At 43.5% G+C, this 15,795-nt stretch overlaps 1 protein-coding gene and 1 long non-coding RNA gene across 5 annotated transcripts; one reads left to right on the top strand and one right to left on the bottom strand.

Annotated features, from left to right (window-relative positions):
• Positions 1–389: 389 nt before the first annotated feature.
• Positions 390–5,503, top strand: LOC118224782. Of its 2 annotated transcripts, XR_004764697.1 has the most exons (8): positions 390–542; positions 3,132–3,200; positions 3,414–3,472; positions 3,808–3,852; positions 4,101–4,168; positions 4,392–4,459; positions 4,999–5,063; positions 5,330–5,503. It is a non-coding gene; the product is annotated as an uncharacterized LOC118224782 (long non-coding RNA). The 2 variants fall into 2 exon arrangements; XR_004764698.1 differs by lacking the exon at positions 4,999–5,063.
• Positions 5,504–6,790: 1,287 nt separating this feature from the next.
• On the bottom strand, positions 6,791–15,771 carry mcmdc2 (minichromosome maintenance domain containing 2). 3 transcript variants are annotated; one of them, XM_035415369.1, is made up of 15 exons: positions 15,356–15,771; positions 14,255–14,385; positions 14,116–14,175; positions 13,300–13,495; positions 12,695–12,817; positions 12,203–12,304; positions 11,490–11,618; positions 11,155–11,392; positions 10,526–10,731; positions 10,257–10,423; positions 9,536–9,715; positions 8,941–9,083; positions 8,339–8,448; positions 7,232–7,422; positions 6,791–6,957 (listed from the first exon to the last, which is right to left on the bottom strand). In XM_035415369.1, the coding sequence occupies exons 1-14, from the start codon at positions 15,450–15,452 to the stop codon at positions 7,256–7,258; spliced, it is 2,049 nt and encodes a 682-aa protein (XP_035271260.1). In that variant the 5' UTR covers positions 15,453–15,771; the 3' UTR covers positions 6,791–6,957; positions 7,232–7,255. The 3 variants fall into 3 exon arrangements, with proteins under 3 accessions (XP_035271260.1, XP_035271261.1, XP_035271262.1); XM_035415370.1 differs by lacking the exon at positions 14,255–14,385 and having other exon boundaries at positions 15,356–15,474; XM_035415371.1 differs by lacking the exons at positions 14,116–14,175; positions 14,255–14,385 and having other exon boundaries at positions 15,356–15,474.
• Positions 15,772–15,795: the final 24 nt, after the last annotated feature.

Here is a 15,795-nt window from a genome sequence, read left to right as displayed (position 1 = left end):
AGCTGTATGGAGATTTTTTTTTTTTAAAGAATACCTCAATACAATTTGTTTACATATACAAAGTGAATTTCACTGAAAAATAATTACATGGTTTCAGATCTGTTAGTCTTCTAGAATAAAAGATACAGGGTAGTTTAAAGTTTTCTGCAGTTTGTCTCGCGCGTGCACATACTGTACGGAAGGCTTCCTAATACACATGCTTACACACAAACATTCCCGCTGAATGGTCTAACTACTAGAACGTGTACTTTTGTCACCACCCCAGTCCTGTGGCCATCACAGGACAGTTCCGTGCTAGCTACCCACAGAGACTGTATAAAAATAGGTTACCCATCCACCCCATAGACCGATCCATCAGACGTTCTCTGCGCATGTCTCCAAAAAGAACCGGAAGAGGAAGCGCTACAAATTGAATCGAAAACTGATGCGTGGTCTTTTTTTCCATAAGCAAGAGCTGGGTATGGCACGTGGCTGCAGAACTGTGGTCGGCGCGGCATCTATCAACCCGTTTATTTCAAACGGTTGCTATTTTGCATGAACAGGTAAATGTTTGATTAGGTATCTAGCGTATATGCATTTTATGATATTATTGTAGAGCATGCAGCTATCTATAGCAGTGTTACTAACTAGCTAAATGTGCCGTTACAATTCAGCTAACGAGGTACCTTGGCTGAAGTTATTTAGAGCTCTGAAGTAGCATACGCTACCTAGCATTAAATCAAGTTACTGTTCCGCATGTTATTGCTAGCTAGATCCACGAGTTTTGTGATTGTTTTATTACTAGCTACGTCTTCTGAATTGCTTTGTACAAACGCTAACGCCCTCCACGTGCTGTGAAGATCGTTCAAGATCCGCTCACTTTTGGTCCCGGGACTTCTACTAGTTAGTTATCTAACGTTCGTTTGAGCGTATCGTTAACTCAATCACCACTTTCCTTGTAGGTAACCGAAAAACCTTATATAGTATCGCTCGCTATCACTGAAGAAAATCGGGAGATCATATTCAAATAGCTTGGAATAAGGCTGCTGTACACTGTTTTCATATGGCTAAGTGTACTGGAGATAATAAAAGTAATAAATTTCGCACGAGGTGCCGCTTTAACTTGCCTACGTGAGCCAGATTTGTACACGCGTATACACTAGTTTGCCAGCCATTTCTACGCAGGCCTGCTTAGATCCACATAGGCTCCGTCATTTGTGCATCGTCATCTCCACTTCCTCACGTGGAAAATCTAGGTTCAGAAAGCAAAAGTCCTCCCCAGTATTTAGTTCCAAATACCTGGGTTGGCTAAATAGTACAATTATTCAACCAGGATGCAGAACTAATTAGTGAAGTCAGATGGCTGAGATCATGCGTGGAAGATATGCATGCCAGGACTTAATTTCGGACCAATGGGCTATTGCCAACTTTTGCAATTATTGATGCATTTCGCTAAGCAAGACTCCGAATGAGTACTGGCTTATTATACTGCAAACATTTTAGTATTTGCTGTTATAAACGGATACGCATTAACGTGTAGCTGGTAGGGCAAGGGCTGTTTTCCCACTGTTCAAAAGCAGAAATTAAATGTTTGTCAGTTCGCAAATATACTTTAATTTTTAAGAAAAATAGTGACACGTTTTAACTGAGCACCAGTTTAATACGTCCTCTGTTTATCTGCAATGCCATTATTGAAAAGTGTCTTCCAAAAAATAAGTTAGAAAAATCCGAGTTTTAATATGGCGAAATGACAATCCTTGGTATAAGTGATCGGAACAAACTACTGAGTTTGGAATGTATAGTCTTCTAATGCTATTAGAATTGTAATTGAAAAATCTCTGGAAACGGACATTTCCTGTATGGTAATTAGTTTCAACGTTAGCAAAACGAACCCCCCCCCCAAAAAAAAAAAAGAAGAAAAAACTTATGAATTGAGAAAAGGGTTTTAAATGTCCCCACAGTGTTGTCATAAATCATGCTGGCAGCTGCTTGTCCCAGTTCCAATGATAAATTGCTCCTTTACCACTTGGGCCACTGTGGTTATAACTGTGCGCTGGACCTGGCCAGGCCTGACATGCCCCACGTGGCCAGTGGTTTGGGAATCGGCCCTGCCAGGCCTTTGTGGGAGCAAGACTGACTTCGGGGGGCTCTAAGGTACACCAGTCTTGGTAAAGGTCCTGACCTTGAGTTGAGCCAGCCTTGGTAAGTCCGCCCCAGTGCGGCTGGGGAGTCCTGCTTCCAAGCTGTGCTACACGTGCTCTTTGACCCCCAGTTCATCAGTCATCTTTTTTAAATGAGTTGGACACACATTGGCTACTCCCTCAGTACAGCTCCCGGGAGCCAGATAAAAAATCAATACTGCCACACTAGATGCACAATTAGTGATGGTGGCAAACTTTTTTGTCGCTTGGGATCTAGTTGTATTTTTTTGTGCTAACAAATTGTCTCTGGTATTTGTTTGAATGGATATTTTGTACACAACCTACTGCTAATATGATGTGACTACTAAAGTGTCAGGTAGTTGAAGTGAAATGATTTGATAGTTCTATAAATAAAAAAAGGGTTTTACACAGGAAAAAGCTGACATCTCTCCCAATTTTGACAGTATTTGACACAATGTCCTTCACTTGGGTAGTGCTGTAAAACTACTATAGCACACGTATACACATTTTAGTTAATTTTTTTTTTTTTTTTTTGTTTTTAAATTTTGGTGGGGGGTTCATACATTCTTTCCTGATGGTGACTGTAGAAACAATGATAACTAGGAATTAAATTTAGATGGCTTTGCCTAGATTCTCCCCGCCCCCCTCCTTAAAATGAACATGGGCTATAGAAGAGAGAAAATTTCTGAAGTTTGTGTTCAGCAAGGACACGTTTTCCTCTTCTAGATGCAAAGATGAATCAGGAGGGGCAGTGTTTAGAGAAGGCTGTTCATCACTGGCTTGTAAGGATGAGTTTTTTCTACCACTGGTTGAATTACAGGCACTTGTTGCTAATGCAGGTGGAGTTGTGGTGTCATGTTTTTGCTGTTTACCCATCAGACCACACGGGTGCTGACACTGAGTATCTAAGTCTCCAGGAACAATGCTGTTGCACTTCGTGTTAACCAGGTTTGGCCTTTCAAATTGGATCTAACTTGTTTTTCCATGTAGATATGATGAACCAGGAGTGCCTGAAGAGTTTCAGGGTGTCCCTGAGTGTCTTGGTTCTAGCTCGTCGTGGTGAGTTTCCTTTTTTGATACTAATGATGAATTTGAGGCTCTTTAAAGAGTTTCTTATTGTTTCCATTCACCTATCAGAGCAGAAGCGGTGCTGATAGTCTCCAGCAACAACTCACTGTTTGAGTCTGCTGGTCATTATTGCTTGTGTAGCATTTGGCTTTGTCTTGATGTTGATCTACAAAGCCAACTCGCTGTGGTATTTCTCCCCATCAGGTATGGAGCCAGGTCAGTGATACTGCCCAAGAGGTGGGGAGTGTGAAAATCGTGTCATGGTAAGATCAGAGCAAAAGATTGCTTCTGAAGTATGTTTGATGGAGTTGGGTCAGTGCGATGCTACTGGAACTGTGATGATGTCACGTTTTTGCCGTTTACCCATCTGACCAGACTGGGATGCTGACACTGTGACTATCTGAGTAAACTCGCCCACTTCAATTTTTTTCTAAACTTGTGCACAGGAAATGGAGGCAGACCTCAGGTAGCATTTATCTCCTGTAGCATTTATATATGCAGCTGTTGGCTGGGCACTTGGGCCAGCTGTGCGATGAAAGGGAATGGTGTGGTTTCTGCATCTAAGCTCTAAGAGGGTGCATCTTGTCTCCCATCTCAGGAGTTCAAGGATTGTGAGAGCGGCAGATGGCGATGGACAGCTCTGGTGAGTAGACCAAACGATGCAACTGAGCTGCAAGTATATATGGTGGTAATAAAGTAGACTAAAAATCACTGGTTCGTCAGTGATTCTACTTGAACTATGATGTCACATTTTTGCCGTTTACCCATCAGACCAATCTGGGGTGCTGATACTGTGATTATCTGAGTCTCCTGCTATTACACCATCTTTGGCAGTACTTGTTACCAGCATTGGACTATCTGTCAGGTGCCTAACAGTTGTTTTTCTTACAGACATGATGAACCTGGGTGCTTGCTAAGGTGCCGGGTGTACGGAGGTGTCTCATAAGTGGCTTAACATGGTGAGTTTCTCTGTCTGTGCATACTAATGCTAATGAGAGCCGTTTTGCACAGTGATGCTACTTGAACTATGATGATGTCACATTTTTGCCGTTTACCCATCAGACCAAACTGGGGTGTTGATACTGTGATTATCTGAGTCTCCTGCTATTACACCATCTTTGGCAGTACTTGTTACCTGCATTGGCCTATTTGTCAGGTGTCTAACAATCGTTTATCTTGCAGGCATGATGAATCTGGTTCCTTGTAGCGGTGTATGGTGTACAGAGGTGTCTCATAAGTGGCTTAACATGGTGAGTTTCTCTGTCTTATCGAAGGCCATCGATGCCAAAATGTCTTTTTTAAATAAAAAATTTTTTTTTTTTTTTAAAGGCTCATGGTTATTTTTGACCTGTTAACACAGCAAAAATTGCTGTGTTAACATGGTAGTATTGCTTGCCTCAATGTGCCTATGAGAACCTCAGCCAATAGCAATGCAGGAATTGTGTATAGATTAGCATTGCAGCAAGGCATATGTCACCGCTGTGACATTTCCTGAGCATGTTAATGCATTCTGTTATATTCATGCGATTGTAATGGGCCCCTTAACTTAAGCTACGCTTGGCTTTCCATACATCTTACTCACCTCAGTGTTACATTTTAACGTGTCAAAAATCAACGTGATGCTGCTGGAACTATGATGATGTCACGTTTTTGCCGTTTACCCATCAGACCAAACTTGGGGTGCTGATACTGTGACCATCTGAGTCTCCTGCTGTAATGCCATCTCTGTCAGTACCTGTTAACTTCATTGGCGTATCTGTCAAGTGTCTAACTGTTGTTTTTCTTACAGACATGATGAACCTGGGTGCTTGCTAAGGTGCAGGGTGTACAGAGGTGTCTAAGTGGCTTAACATGGTGAGTTTCTCCGTTTCTGCATACTTATGTTAATGCAGCGCTTTTGTGCAGTGATTCTACTTGAACTATGATGATGTCACGTTTTTGCCGTTTACCCATCAGACCAAACTGGGGTGCTGATACTGTGACCATCTGAGTTCTCAGCACATTTTCCATGAACTAGCCTAAAGGGTGTAAAAGGCTAGGATACTTGTTTAATGCAACAGATTTGTTGAAGCCCATTGTTTTAATGTACCGCTTAAGTGTACATGCATTTTGTTTTGCAGAAACAAGAGTTGATGAGCATATGAAGGCATATGGGGATGGAAGTTCCAGCCACCAGGAAGAATGGAATTTGGAAAAAATTCACATTTTTGTTCTGGTTTTTAAAAAAATAAAAATTGTAAATTGTGGTCTTTTCCCCCTAATTGAATTGCATTAAAACACCTACAGTTCCTTCATAAGGGTGTCAGCTCTGAAGTCTTTGGTTTTTGTCTAGTTGCCTGCCAAAAGTTTTTGCTGCTGTGGTTCCTCTTATTACCTTTAGGCAAATACAGTAGGATCTTCCTTAAAGGGGCTCCTAGAGCAGTTTTCATTTTTATATAAATTTCCAACAATATTCAGTTGTACAGTGTTGTGAAAGTATTTGGCCCCTTCCTGATTTCCTTTAATATTGGATTCAGACCTTCAGACAAAATGTAATATAAAGTAAACCTAAGTAAACTCAACACATTAAAAAAAAAAAAAAAAAAAAAGTATTTAATTAGTTGTCAAACACCCATATGACCCATGTGTAAAAGTAATTTCCCCCATAGTTAACCAACCAATTATAACCAAATGTAATTGATAATTGGATTCAGCTGATTGAACACATCCAAGGTTTATTTCAGGCAGCCCTGTTGAATTTCAGCCTCACTCCTATTGAACTTTACCATCAGTAAGTAGTCGCCACAAAGTTTACACAAACACCCAATGCCATGATTAAAGGAAATTACAACAAAAAGAGATGAGGCAAAGTTAAAGCCATTTCTACTGCTTTGGGCTCCATTATACCAGAGTCATTTTCTCCAAATGGAGAACACTTCGAACTGTGAGTTTTGGCTTGCTAAAATTTATGTAAAGGTGGGGTGGAAACTCATCCAGGAAGTTACAAAAGAACCCAGAACATCCAAAGGCCACTAGCCTCAACTAAGGTCAGTGTTCATGACTCCACAATAAGACTAGGCAGAGGGGAGAGCAGCAAGGTGGAAACCACTGCTAATGGGAAAATGTCATTTGCAAAAAAAGATCTGAAACCATTCAGTGAGAGAAATATGCAATAATAGAGGAAATCTGGAAGGGGGCAAATACTTTTTCCATAGCAGTGTATGTACCAAGAGCCTAGCAAGGGCATGGTCTTTTTCAAAACAGAGTGGTGTGTCCAAGCACATGCATCTGTCCCAGTCTCTACCCAGACACCCTGGGTGCCTTCAGTACTCAGTTGACATGCATGATTAACTGGTCTCTAGGGCCTTTTTTCCAATGACAAGCCTGCACTCAAAGGCCAGGGTTGTTCAGAGGGAATTTTAGGCCTCACATCCCAAGCTCATCCATCCTTGTTCGGTGGAAGTGCCTCTACAGCATACTTTTGTTTGAGATGCCTGTGCTTGCTCTCTGTTCACCTGTGGTGCCCTTTCAGTTCAGAATTACAATTTTATGATGCTGGTTGAAATCAGTTCCGTTTACAATAACATTTGGCTGGAGTAAAATAACTGCTCTATAGTTTATTTCTGCATTAAAAGTGAGTCATTTAGCTCACATTTTGTTGGCAATTGGGTAAAACAGATCACATAGTTCAACAAGTGTAGCCTATATTAACCACAGAAATGCCAGGAACGTCTTTAGAGCAGGTCCTTTAAGTGTGCACTGGTGACTCCTGCAATGAAAAGCAGATTTTAGTGAACTTTCCAGAAAGATACAGATGTATTTCAAGTGAAATGATGGCTAAACTCACTAAAGCTTATCGTCAAAATCTAAAGGCACCTATACAAACATTAACAGGAATGAGTTTTCTGGACGTACAGGGTGCAGTTGTTAGAAAATACTTAGTGTCTCATTCCAGCAAAAATAAATACAAGTGTTTCGGTTTTCCTCAGTAACTAGGCCATTGCATTATGGCTGCTGCTCGTTACGGCGGCTGACCTAGCTACCTGCGCGGGCTGCTCTTCGGTGGTCTATTCCTCTGTGATGTAGCTCGCTGCCCCGGGCGCGTAGGCGTACACAAACTGCAGGATCTGCTGGTGGAGCTGCTCCAAGGTCAGGTCTCTCCTGCGCAGAGAGTCCAGGTCGTGGAGGTCACACGGAAACAGGGCGTCGGGAGGGATAACGAGCGCTGAGGCACCTGCAATCCCCAGACAAACGGTCTGCCCAAAGGCCATGGGTAGCGCAAAGCCCCGCCCCCCGTCTAGAATACAGATCTGTGAACGGTTAAACGCAAACATTCAAACAGCGCATCCACGCTTGCCAATACCGTATGAAATAATTATTTTGTGATCACGAGAAAACAAAGCAAAAAAAAAAAAAGAAAGGAAAAAAGTACTCATTGTCTCCGGCCTTCCGTACAGTCCTGCCAGTTTTCGTCTCCGTGGTGAAAATAAATGAGTATAAATGGATTGAGGAACTAAAAGTTTTAAATGGCTTTGGCAATTGACAATGGCAGAGTTGGGCTCTGGTTGATATATCCAAGACTGTTTGTTTCTACCTTGATCAAGGCTTAACACAGGTAGAAACAAACAGGCTTGCCACTGTCAATTGCCAAAGCCATTGCCAAACTTTTAGTTCCTCAATTCTGTTATACTCATTTATTTTGTGATCTTGAGAAAGCAAGCTTGTTATGCTGTGATCACAGAGTAATAAGACAAATAATTCCATTACCACGAGAAAACAAAGCAAAAAAATGAACCTATGTCCTCTCAAGCCTTTTGTAGTATGTGGCTTAGATGAAACGGGTCCTGCAATATTATCTGTCTACTGAAAACTATGAACAAGTACTGTTAAGCAGTGGCATAAAGCATTTATTAAAGCTTACATGGTTTTGGATATTGCACATATTGTACATTGTACAAACATTGTACATAGTGCTAGGCTACATCTTTGGTACATATTTATAAAACATTCCCTGGAGTTAAACCCATTAGGAGAAGACAATCCCATATGCTGTGTGTGAAACTGGCTGATGGGGACACAGTGACGATGAGTACGTGCAGCACGGAGCCCGGTGAGCTCCAGCTCAGACCGGCAGCGGGAGTGGCGCTCACCGTGCTTCAGGGTAACGGAGTTCTCACACAGTAGCACCGCCACCACCGCGTCCTCCTCCAGCACCACCCTCCTCAGGCTCAGCTTGCTGTGGGCCTCGGCCAGGGAAATCCTTGCAAAAACAATCAAGTAAATACGCTCAACATTCATCTCAATTAGGACCAGCTCGGGCTCCTAAAAACACTGCTGAGTTCATAACTCAAAATTTAAACCCTGTGATTTACTTTTTTTTGGTATGCTACGGTCACAGAAACAGCCCTGTTTTCAAATGAAGGCTGACATAATGGTGAAAAGATTTTCAAAATATTTGGCTGGCTCTATCTATCAAAAAGAATGCATTTAAGCTTTACATTTATAAAAAGGTCAAATTTACAGAACCGAACACTGATGTATGGACAGTGAAGGTGCTCCACCTTGTGGATAAAAGCAGTACTACTGAGAATTGAAAACAGGTCTGATGGCTAATTTTTAGGAACGCTATCATACACTCTGTCCCCATGGTGACACTGCCCTGCAAAATTACATTCATTATTCAAATCTATTATCCCCCACTCTATTGTAGCATGTGGATACTTCTGTGCTATGCCCTATATGCCGTACTTACAGGTGTCTGATAGAGGCCACAGGCAGAGAGGAGCCCTGTGTGGAATCAGAGCGTACCCTGCGGCTGGCCATGTAGTACCCGTGAATCAGCTTCTCCGCCTCAGGGCTCAGCTCCACCCGCAGGCCCCGCGCGTGAGCCAAGAGCTCAGGAAGAGAGAACAGAGACAAACCCTGTTTAACCGGGAGTCTGATGTCACAGCTGTCACTCACTGTGTACCTGGAGTCTAGTGTCAGAACTGTCACATACTGTTCTAGAAGTCTAGTGTCATAACTGTCACACACTGTTCTAGAAGTCTGGAGTCATAACTGTCACACACTGTTCGACAGTCAAACAATGTAAAAAGCATATGTGGGACAATTACTTGTACTTAAAAGCAAAAAATACCTGTGGCAAGCTCAAGTGTAATGAATGCTAAATGGGTGCACTATGACTCATAAGATATCAGGGTGTAGATAAACAAAGCTGATTGGGAACACACACAAACATGTAGACTACTGTGTAGGGAGAATAATTATAATTAAATGAATCATATTTTCCTAATGGAGACAGACCAGCGCACAGCTTGCCATTTGCAGGCAATGCCTCTGTGGTGTACCTCCTGGTAGTCCTGTGTGGTAAACTGCATGCAGGCGGGGTACAGGGGTTCCCCAGGCCTAACAGCCAGCCTCAGGGTGTGAACCACCAGGGGCAGCAGAGAGCGATCCCTGCCCGCCTCCCGACACTGGACCAACAGGCTAAAGGCCTCTGCAATCTGGGCAGGAACTGGTCCCATTTCCTACAGCCAGAAGGGGAGAGTCCAGGCCTTCTGTTCCAGCACAGCACACTTTCCCTTATTATGAGGAACTTTCACAATTCCAGGAGATTACTGCTTTTCGTCAAGTCTCCTTTCACATAGACCAGAGGGGAAATGAAATCAAAGCCATTGTCTTGTTTTTCAGCTGCAATCAAAGGCAAGAAACCCGTGCGGCTGAGCACAAACAATGAGGAGCTTCCTTTGGAGGGAGAATAAGCCGCTTCCACATCCTGCCTGATACTCAAATACTAAATAAAGGCATTTGTCCGAGGGGCCGCTGATTTTTGGGGTGATCTCAAATTCTGAAAAAACACATTGTCGGTGGTTAATTTTGGATGAACTGCCCCAGTAACCCCGCAGTAATATTGGCAGCACTGCTTTAATATCCCAGCAATCAGGAGCGAATTACGTGTTCACTGGAAACCCCCTGCGAGTTGAACAATAAGCATGAGTCATATCAAAATGATCTGTGTGATTTCTAAAAAAGTCCCTCAGCAGTGATAGTAGGAGTGCGTGAACTCACGGCTGACCCCAGAACAGTGCTGTCGCTGTTGAGGGACCTCTTTGCGCCAGTGGTGATGTCGCAGAGAGCCCAGAAGTTGCACTGGATGGGAAAGGAGAGCTGCTGGTCCACGTCCTCTCCGTACTTCTTCCCTGGGATGAACAGGGCTGCAGTCCTGGTCTCCAGAGCTGGGAGAGCGGGAGGGCGAGGGTGACCGGAGAGCAGGGTGCGTGGGAGCGGGGACATGGGGAGGCGCGGGTTGGCAGAGAGCTCAAGGCTTTGCGCTGTACCTGACTGGAGCGCCTCCATTTTGTCCTTCCTGTAGGAGGCCAGGTCCCCCAGCAGGCAGACCCCCCCGCTGGCCAGCAGGGCAGAGCCTGCATGCACGTTGGCGGCGCCCGTCCCGTGCTCATCTCTCGACAGGGACACAAACAGCTCCCCCGTCACCTGGTGACGTATCCCCCGACTCGCCAGTCCCAGGCTATAGGTCATTAGCCTTACATAGACAGACAGAGCAATGAGGGCCCAAAATACAGTTAAATCTTTTTAATCCGTTTCTAGATCATATTTGACTTTTCCCCAATTTGGAATGCATGTCATTTTTCTAGCCCCAGTCTCTGAATTGTGCTCCATTCATTCAATAAAGCAGAAATGAGAACAAACGTCATGCCAGCCACAGCTTCATTTACACTCGGTAGTCCACTAGCTCAGTTATGTACAGTGCTGGATGACTACACTTAGGAGCAGAAACCACAAGCAGCTGACTGACCAGAGTCACATTTGAGTGATGAGAAGAGGGAAACTCCATCTGCAGAAATACTTTAGCCAAGACTGGATTTTACACTGTGGGGTGTGTCCCTACACCAAGGTCTAGGGCTTTAGTCACCAAGCAACCCTCATTAAGTCTGTGGATAAGCACCTTTCTATTATGAGTGTGTCATTGGTCAGAGCAAAAACATCCAGGTAGTTCAGTGAATCTGGGTCATCCTCACTGGTCTGGACCAGGCTGAGTAACAGGACCAGCTTCAGGGTGCTGTACAGGCCCGGCGGAACCACCGCTGACCCGAAAGTATTGGCCAGGATGGCGGAGAATCTCCAGGTAGAGCAGGCAGAGGCTGCTAGCAAAGCCTGGAAGTTACTGCTGACCAAGCTGGGGTCTGAGTGAAGGCACAAGGCAAGTACATGAATAACACTACAATAACACCATTACCACATTCATATATCACAAAGCTACAAACTTGAGAGAAGATTTACATTCTGGTGTCCAAGGCTCCACGGTGTTGGCCTCTACGCTCCAGGTGATATTTGGCCACTGGTGTACATGTGCTGGAATCCCCACCACCCTGTACAGCCTGCCCATTCTCATGGAGTTACACAGTTCATCTGAGCATTCAGAAACCAAACCATAACATTCATAGGCTGCTCTTAGCTGACTGTTCCAGATACGTACAAGGCACTTAATCTGAGGCAAAAAGCAATGCAGAACACTCTCAGAATAAAGGTCTCAGTGTTTGTGTGACTTTCTAATGAATGTTCCTTACATTTAATAACATATATACTTAGTAACTAGAGCCAATATGCCAAATTCCTTTCTGAGGCTAGGTCAACAGAATATGCTAATGCTGGCACTGAGAAACGTCTCTCAAGAGCAACGGCTGGACAATGTTATTGAAGGGGACAGGGACAATTAATATTTCATTTGGGGAACTGTGCAGGCTGTCTGCTAAGGATTTCTGTTTATTTGAACTCGGTCAGTCAGTTTTTTGCCTCTTAATGAGTTGGTTAAAATGGCAGAGAAAATTTACATTTAAAAAAACCTTGTTTGACTCACCTACCTTGTACAGAAAGAAAAACTCAACAAAAACATCAGACTTTCAGATAAATATCATTCTTTTTTTAAAAATGTCTTAAAAACTCTAAATTTCAGGGGAAGGTATATGGAAAGCTAAGTGCTAATGCAGGCTTACCTCTGAGGAACAAGGTCACAGATTGGTACCTGAAGGAGCAGAGAGGGTGAACACTGAGCACATCCAGTGCTTGTGCTGGGACCATCTCCACCAGCTGCTTGTCTGTTAAAAAACCATCGCATTGGTGTTCCACCAAACTTGACCCCAACTACAGCTTCACCCTGCTGTGTGATGTTTGCCAGGTACTCTGTACACATCAATATGATTATGATTGTTTCTCAGGTATAACATCCATGTTACACCCATACAGCTAAACCTGCCGTTTTAAAACTATGGTATTGGGATTCTGATAGATAGCCACCCAGTAACCTGCACTCATTAGTGTAATGTGAGCTTTCTTGACTTGTACTGAGGTTCTGTGGAATTGTATTAGACATGTTTTTTGAGAGCAACCTCTCACTCCCCCCTCATCTCCACACACTTAGCAGGAGGTGAGGTGTTGCACTCAGGGTGTCCCTCAGTGACCCTCGACAGGAAGGACGCTGCTCTCACCCCCCAGCACTCTGAACTTGACGTCCTCTTTGAGGGGGGCGGAGCAGAGCGCGCAGGTGAAGCCGCCCCTCACAGTGACGGACTCCGTGGCTCCGGGGGAGTGCACTCTGATGTGGTGGAACCCTGCGAGAGACAGGAGCGCTGCTGTCGAGTGCTCAGCACTGAAGCATCATAGCGTCGCTCAGGCCTCATAACTTCAATACGGCGCATCACGGCGGGATTTATCCCCTTCAGATCAAACCAATACCTCAAATGGCATAACAGATACATATAATACATTATGCAAGAGAGCATTTCTCTTAAAAGAGATGCTGACTACAGCAATGCAGTGCAATATTGATACTGAAATGGTAAGGAAACCGGGCAAAGAGAATGAAAAAAGTTAAAAGGGTTTAATAAATTCTGAGAAGCCATTGCAGTGCCTTGTCTCCTGGCTGAAGCAGTGTTATTTCTGTTCAGAGAGGACTGAAGCAGAGAAACATGGTTCAATAAGAGTAATTGCTGGCACCGGTAGGGGATGACACTGGGGCCCAGTAGATCACTTTGAGGCTTTAAAAAGAATAAAGTAGCTGGATCACACAGGAGGGGGGTTGTCGTGGAGGTACCTCTGGAAAAGGGGCATTTGTCGTCTGTGCACAGGAACCTAGCCCCCTGAGTGTACTTGGTGATGCGTGTCATGGCGATCGTCAGGCCCTCCATGGCGACGGGCCGCATGGGGCCATACCCACGAGGGAACTTGCAGAGGTCCAGGAAATACTCGGGAAACGGCGGCAAGTGTGTCAGCTTCAATACGACATTCACCTCCAGTCAGAAGGGGAAAGACTGGGGTTGAGCACAGGTTTTCTAAACATTCTTCAAGTGCAATGCAACAGAAACAAATGAGCCTAATTCTTAAGGTAACATTCACAGGAAAGGATTGCATTCTTACACTTTGTTCTTCCTTACATGTTGTCACAGCTGCAACAGTCTTTTGGATGAAATGTTGAACCGAGGTCCTGACTCACTGTGGCATTATAGACCCCATGACACTTGTCGCAACGAGTAGGGGGTTCCCCGGGGTCCTGGCTAAATTCCCAACCTGGCTCTCTTGAACTTGCCACCTAAACATCCCCTGATTTAATTGGCTAAAAAATGTGCTCTCCCTCTCCACCTTAGCTAATGTGTGGTGAGCGATCTGGTGCAAAATGGCTACCACGCATCACCCAGGTGGGTGCTACACATTGGTGGTGGGTGAGGTGAGCTCCCACACATCACTGTAGAGCGTTCAGAAAAGTGCTATATAAATCCAATGATTCATTAATGTATACAGTCGCATTATAATCATCATAATCTCCCCTCACATTACAGATAAGGCAAAAGTATGCTATTCATTATACAGCAAAAATGTTTGTCCGGTGTTTCTAGTCAAAGTTCTGATCTACCTGGTTTTCTGTGTGTATCTTTTCAATGAGTGATAATGTCTTGATTGATAGAAAGCACACCTGAAAGAAAAAATGAGTGCTTAGACCCACAATTAAATGGTAACTAATGTATAAGCTATTTGTCATTATCTGAACTTACAGACTGAAAGAGGGCTGTGGCTTTGAATGGATCATGCAATAAGCAGTCGGCCAGCCTGGCATCCAACTCAATCAGATCGGTGGGATTCACGCGTATACAGAAACGATACACTGCCTCACTCTGTGCAGAGTCTGGTAGGAATAGGCGACTGTTAGAATAATATATATATATTTTTAAAACTCACCATATTATTAGAGCACCAAGTAGCAGATCATCTATTTAACTGGCACAAATATACATAAAAAGGAAAATCCAGTTAAACAATAATGTCTCAGGATGTGTTTTCATCCTGCGTTTGCACAGTTTATGTAGATAATATGTAGCCTAAGTATATTATGAAACCATTTGGAAAGCATGTCCCCTTGGTCTACAAGCCCTTTCTAAGAGGGTCTGATGGTCCCAAACAGTACAAATACTGTAATGCAATCAGGGCTGTTTTAAGTGGGAGAAATAATTCTAGGAGCCCAAGGGGGAGGGGGGTCTCATTATTTACAATATGCCTACTAAGGGGCCCAGAATTCCTGGCTACTCCACTGACTACAATTGATCGTAAATCGTTTTTTAAAGCAGCTGTAGACAATGGGTTCCTGTACATGAAGGCGGGAAATAAGAAAAGCCTAAAAAAGTTGATGTTGTGTTCAGTACTTTGCGTTTTATGGTAAGGCTAGGTGATATAAATAAAATGTTTTATTACTACTAGGCTACTATTATTATTATGTAATTAATCTATAGCTATGAGGCGAGCTGTGACGAAAAGTTTCAGGCTCGTTAAGTTATGAGTAAAAATTTAGAGTCCATTTACAATTTAATTGTCTAGGGTGGTTTATGTTCTTACCACAAAACAAATAAATTCAACCGATAGCCATTTACGAGCCAGTAGGAGGCTGAGATGATAAATATTGAAGTCCCTCAAATAAACAAATAAATAAATCAGCTTGGTTGGCAGCTAGTCAGCTGTATACTGCCGTCAACAAACACTTAGCCTGCTAGCTAACGTTGTAACTTACTTAACGTTAACGGATACAGAAGGCACCTTCCAGCTATCAAGCTAACCTAACAATAAACGCGTAGTACTGAGCTCAAGGGTTTCAGCCACCTCACCGTTGTAAAGTTTACAGTCATCCACAAACTGAAGAAGGCCCCCACTTCGGTCCAAGTAAGAAACAATCGCCTCTTTCATTTCCAGGAGCTCCGCCATATTTCGCGCGGAAGATCAGTCATTCTTTGGTATCTGCGACTGTCAGCTACTACTAGTCTAGTTGCCTGCCAAACTAAAAATATGACTACGCGTGGCTCTATCTATCGTATCGTTAGCTAAAACAGCAAAAGGTTTAGGCCTACACGTCGTGATGATTTCAGCCTAGGTGTGATTTATAACAAATGTTACCCAGTATACAGATTAACACAAATTTCAAGGGTAGCCTTCAATCATACCTCGTGAACGTAGTTACAGCTATAAAAAAAACAAACAAAAAAAAAAACACTGGCATACATTTCAGTTTACATTTCATCAGTTTGATGAACATGTTGTCAAATGTAGG

Source organism: Anguilla anguilla, chromosome 4 (assembly GCF_013347855.1).
Source record: "Anguilla anguilla isolate fAngAng1 chromosome 4, fAngAng1.pri, whole genome shotgun sequence".
NCBI classification, from domain to species: Eukaryota; Metazoa; Chordata; class Actinopteri; order Anguilliformes; family Anguillidae; genus Anguilla; species Anguilla anguilla.
The sequence above is the reverse complement of the archived record's forward strand: the minus strand, read 5'-3'. Positions and strand labels throughout refer to the sequence as shown.

Coding starts and splice junctions, on each gene's coding strand:
- mcmdc2 (XM_035415369.1), bottom strand. CDS start 15,452: ATGGCGGAGCTCCTGGAAATGAAAGAGGCGATTGTTTCTTACTTGGAC. Junction 11,619..12,202: donor TGTGACCTTGTTCCTCAGAG/GTAAGCCTGCAT, acceptor CTGAATGCTCAG/ATGAACTGTGTAACTCCATG. Junction 9,716..10,256: donor GCACTGTTCTGGGGTCAGCC/GTGAGTTCACGC, acceptor TTCTGGCTGTAG/GAAATGGGACCAGTTCCTGC.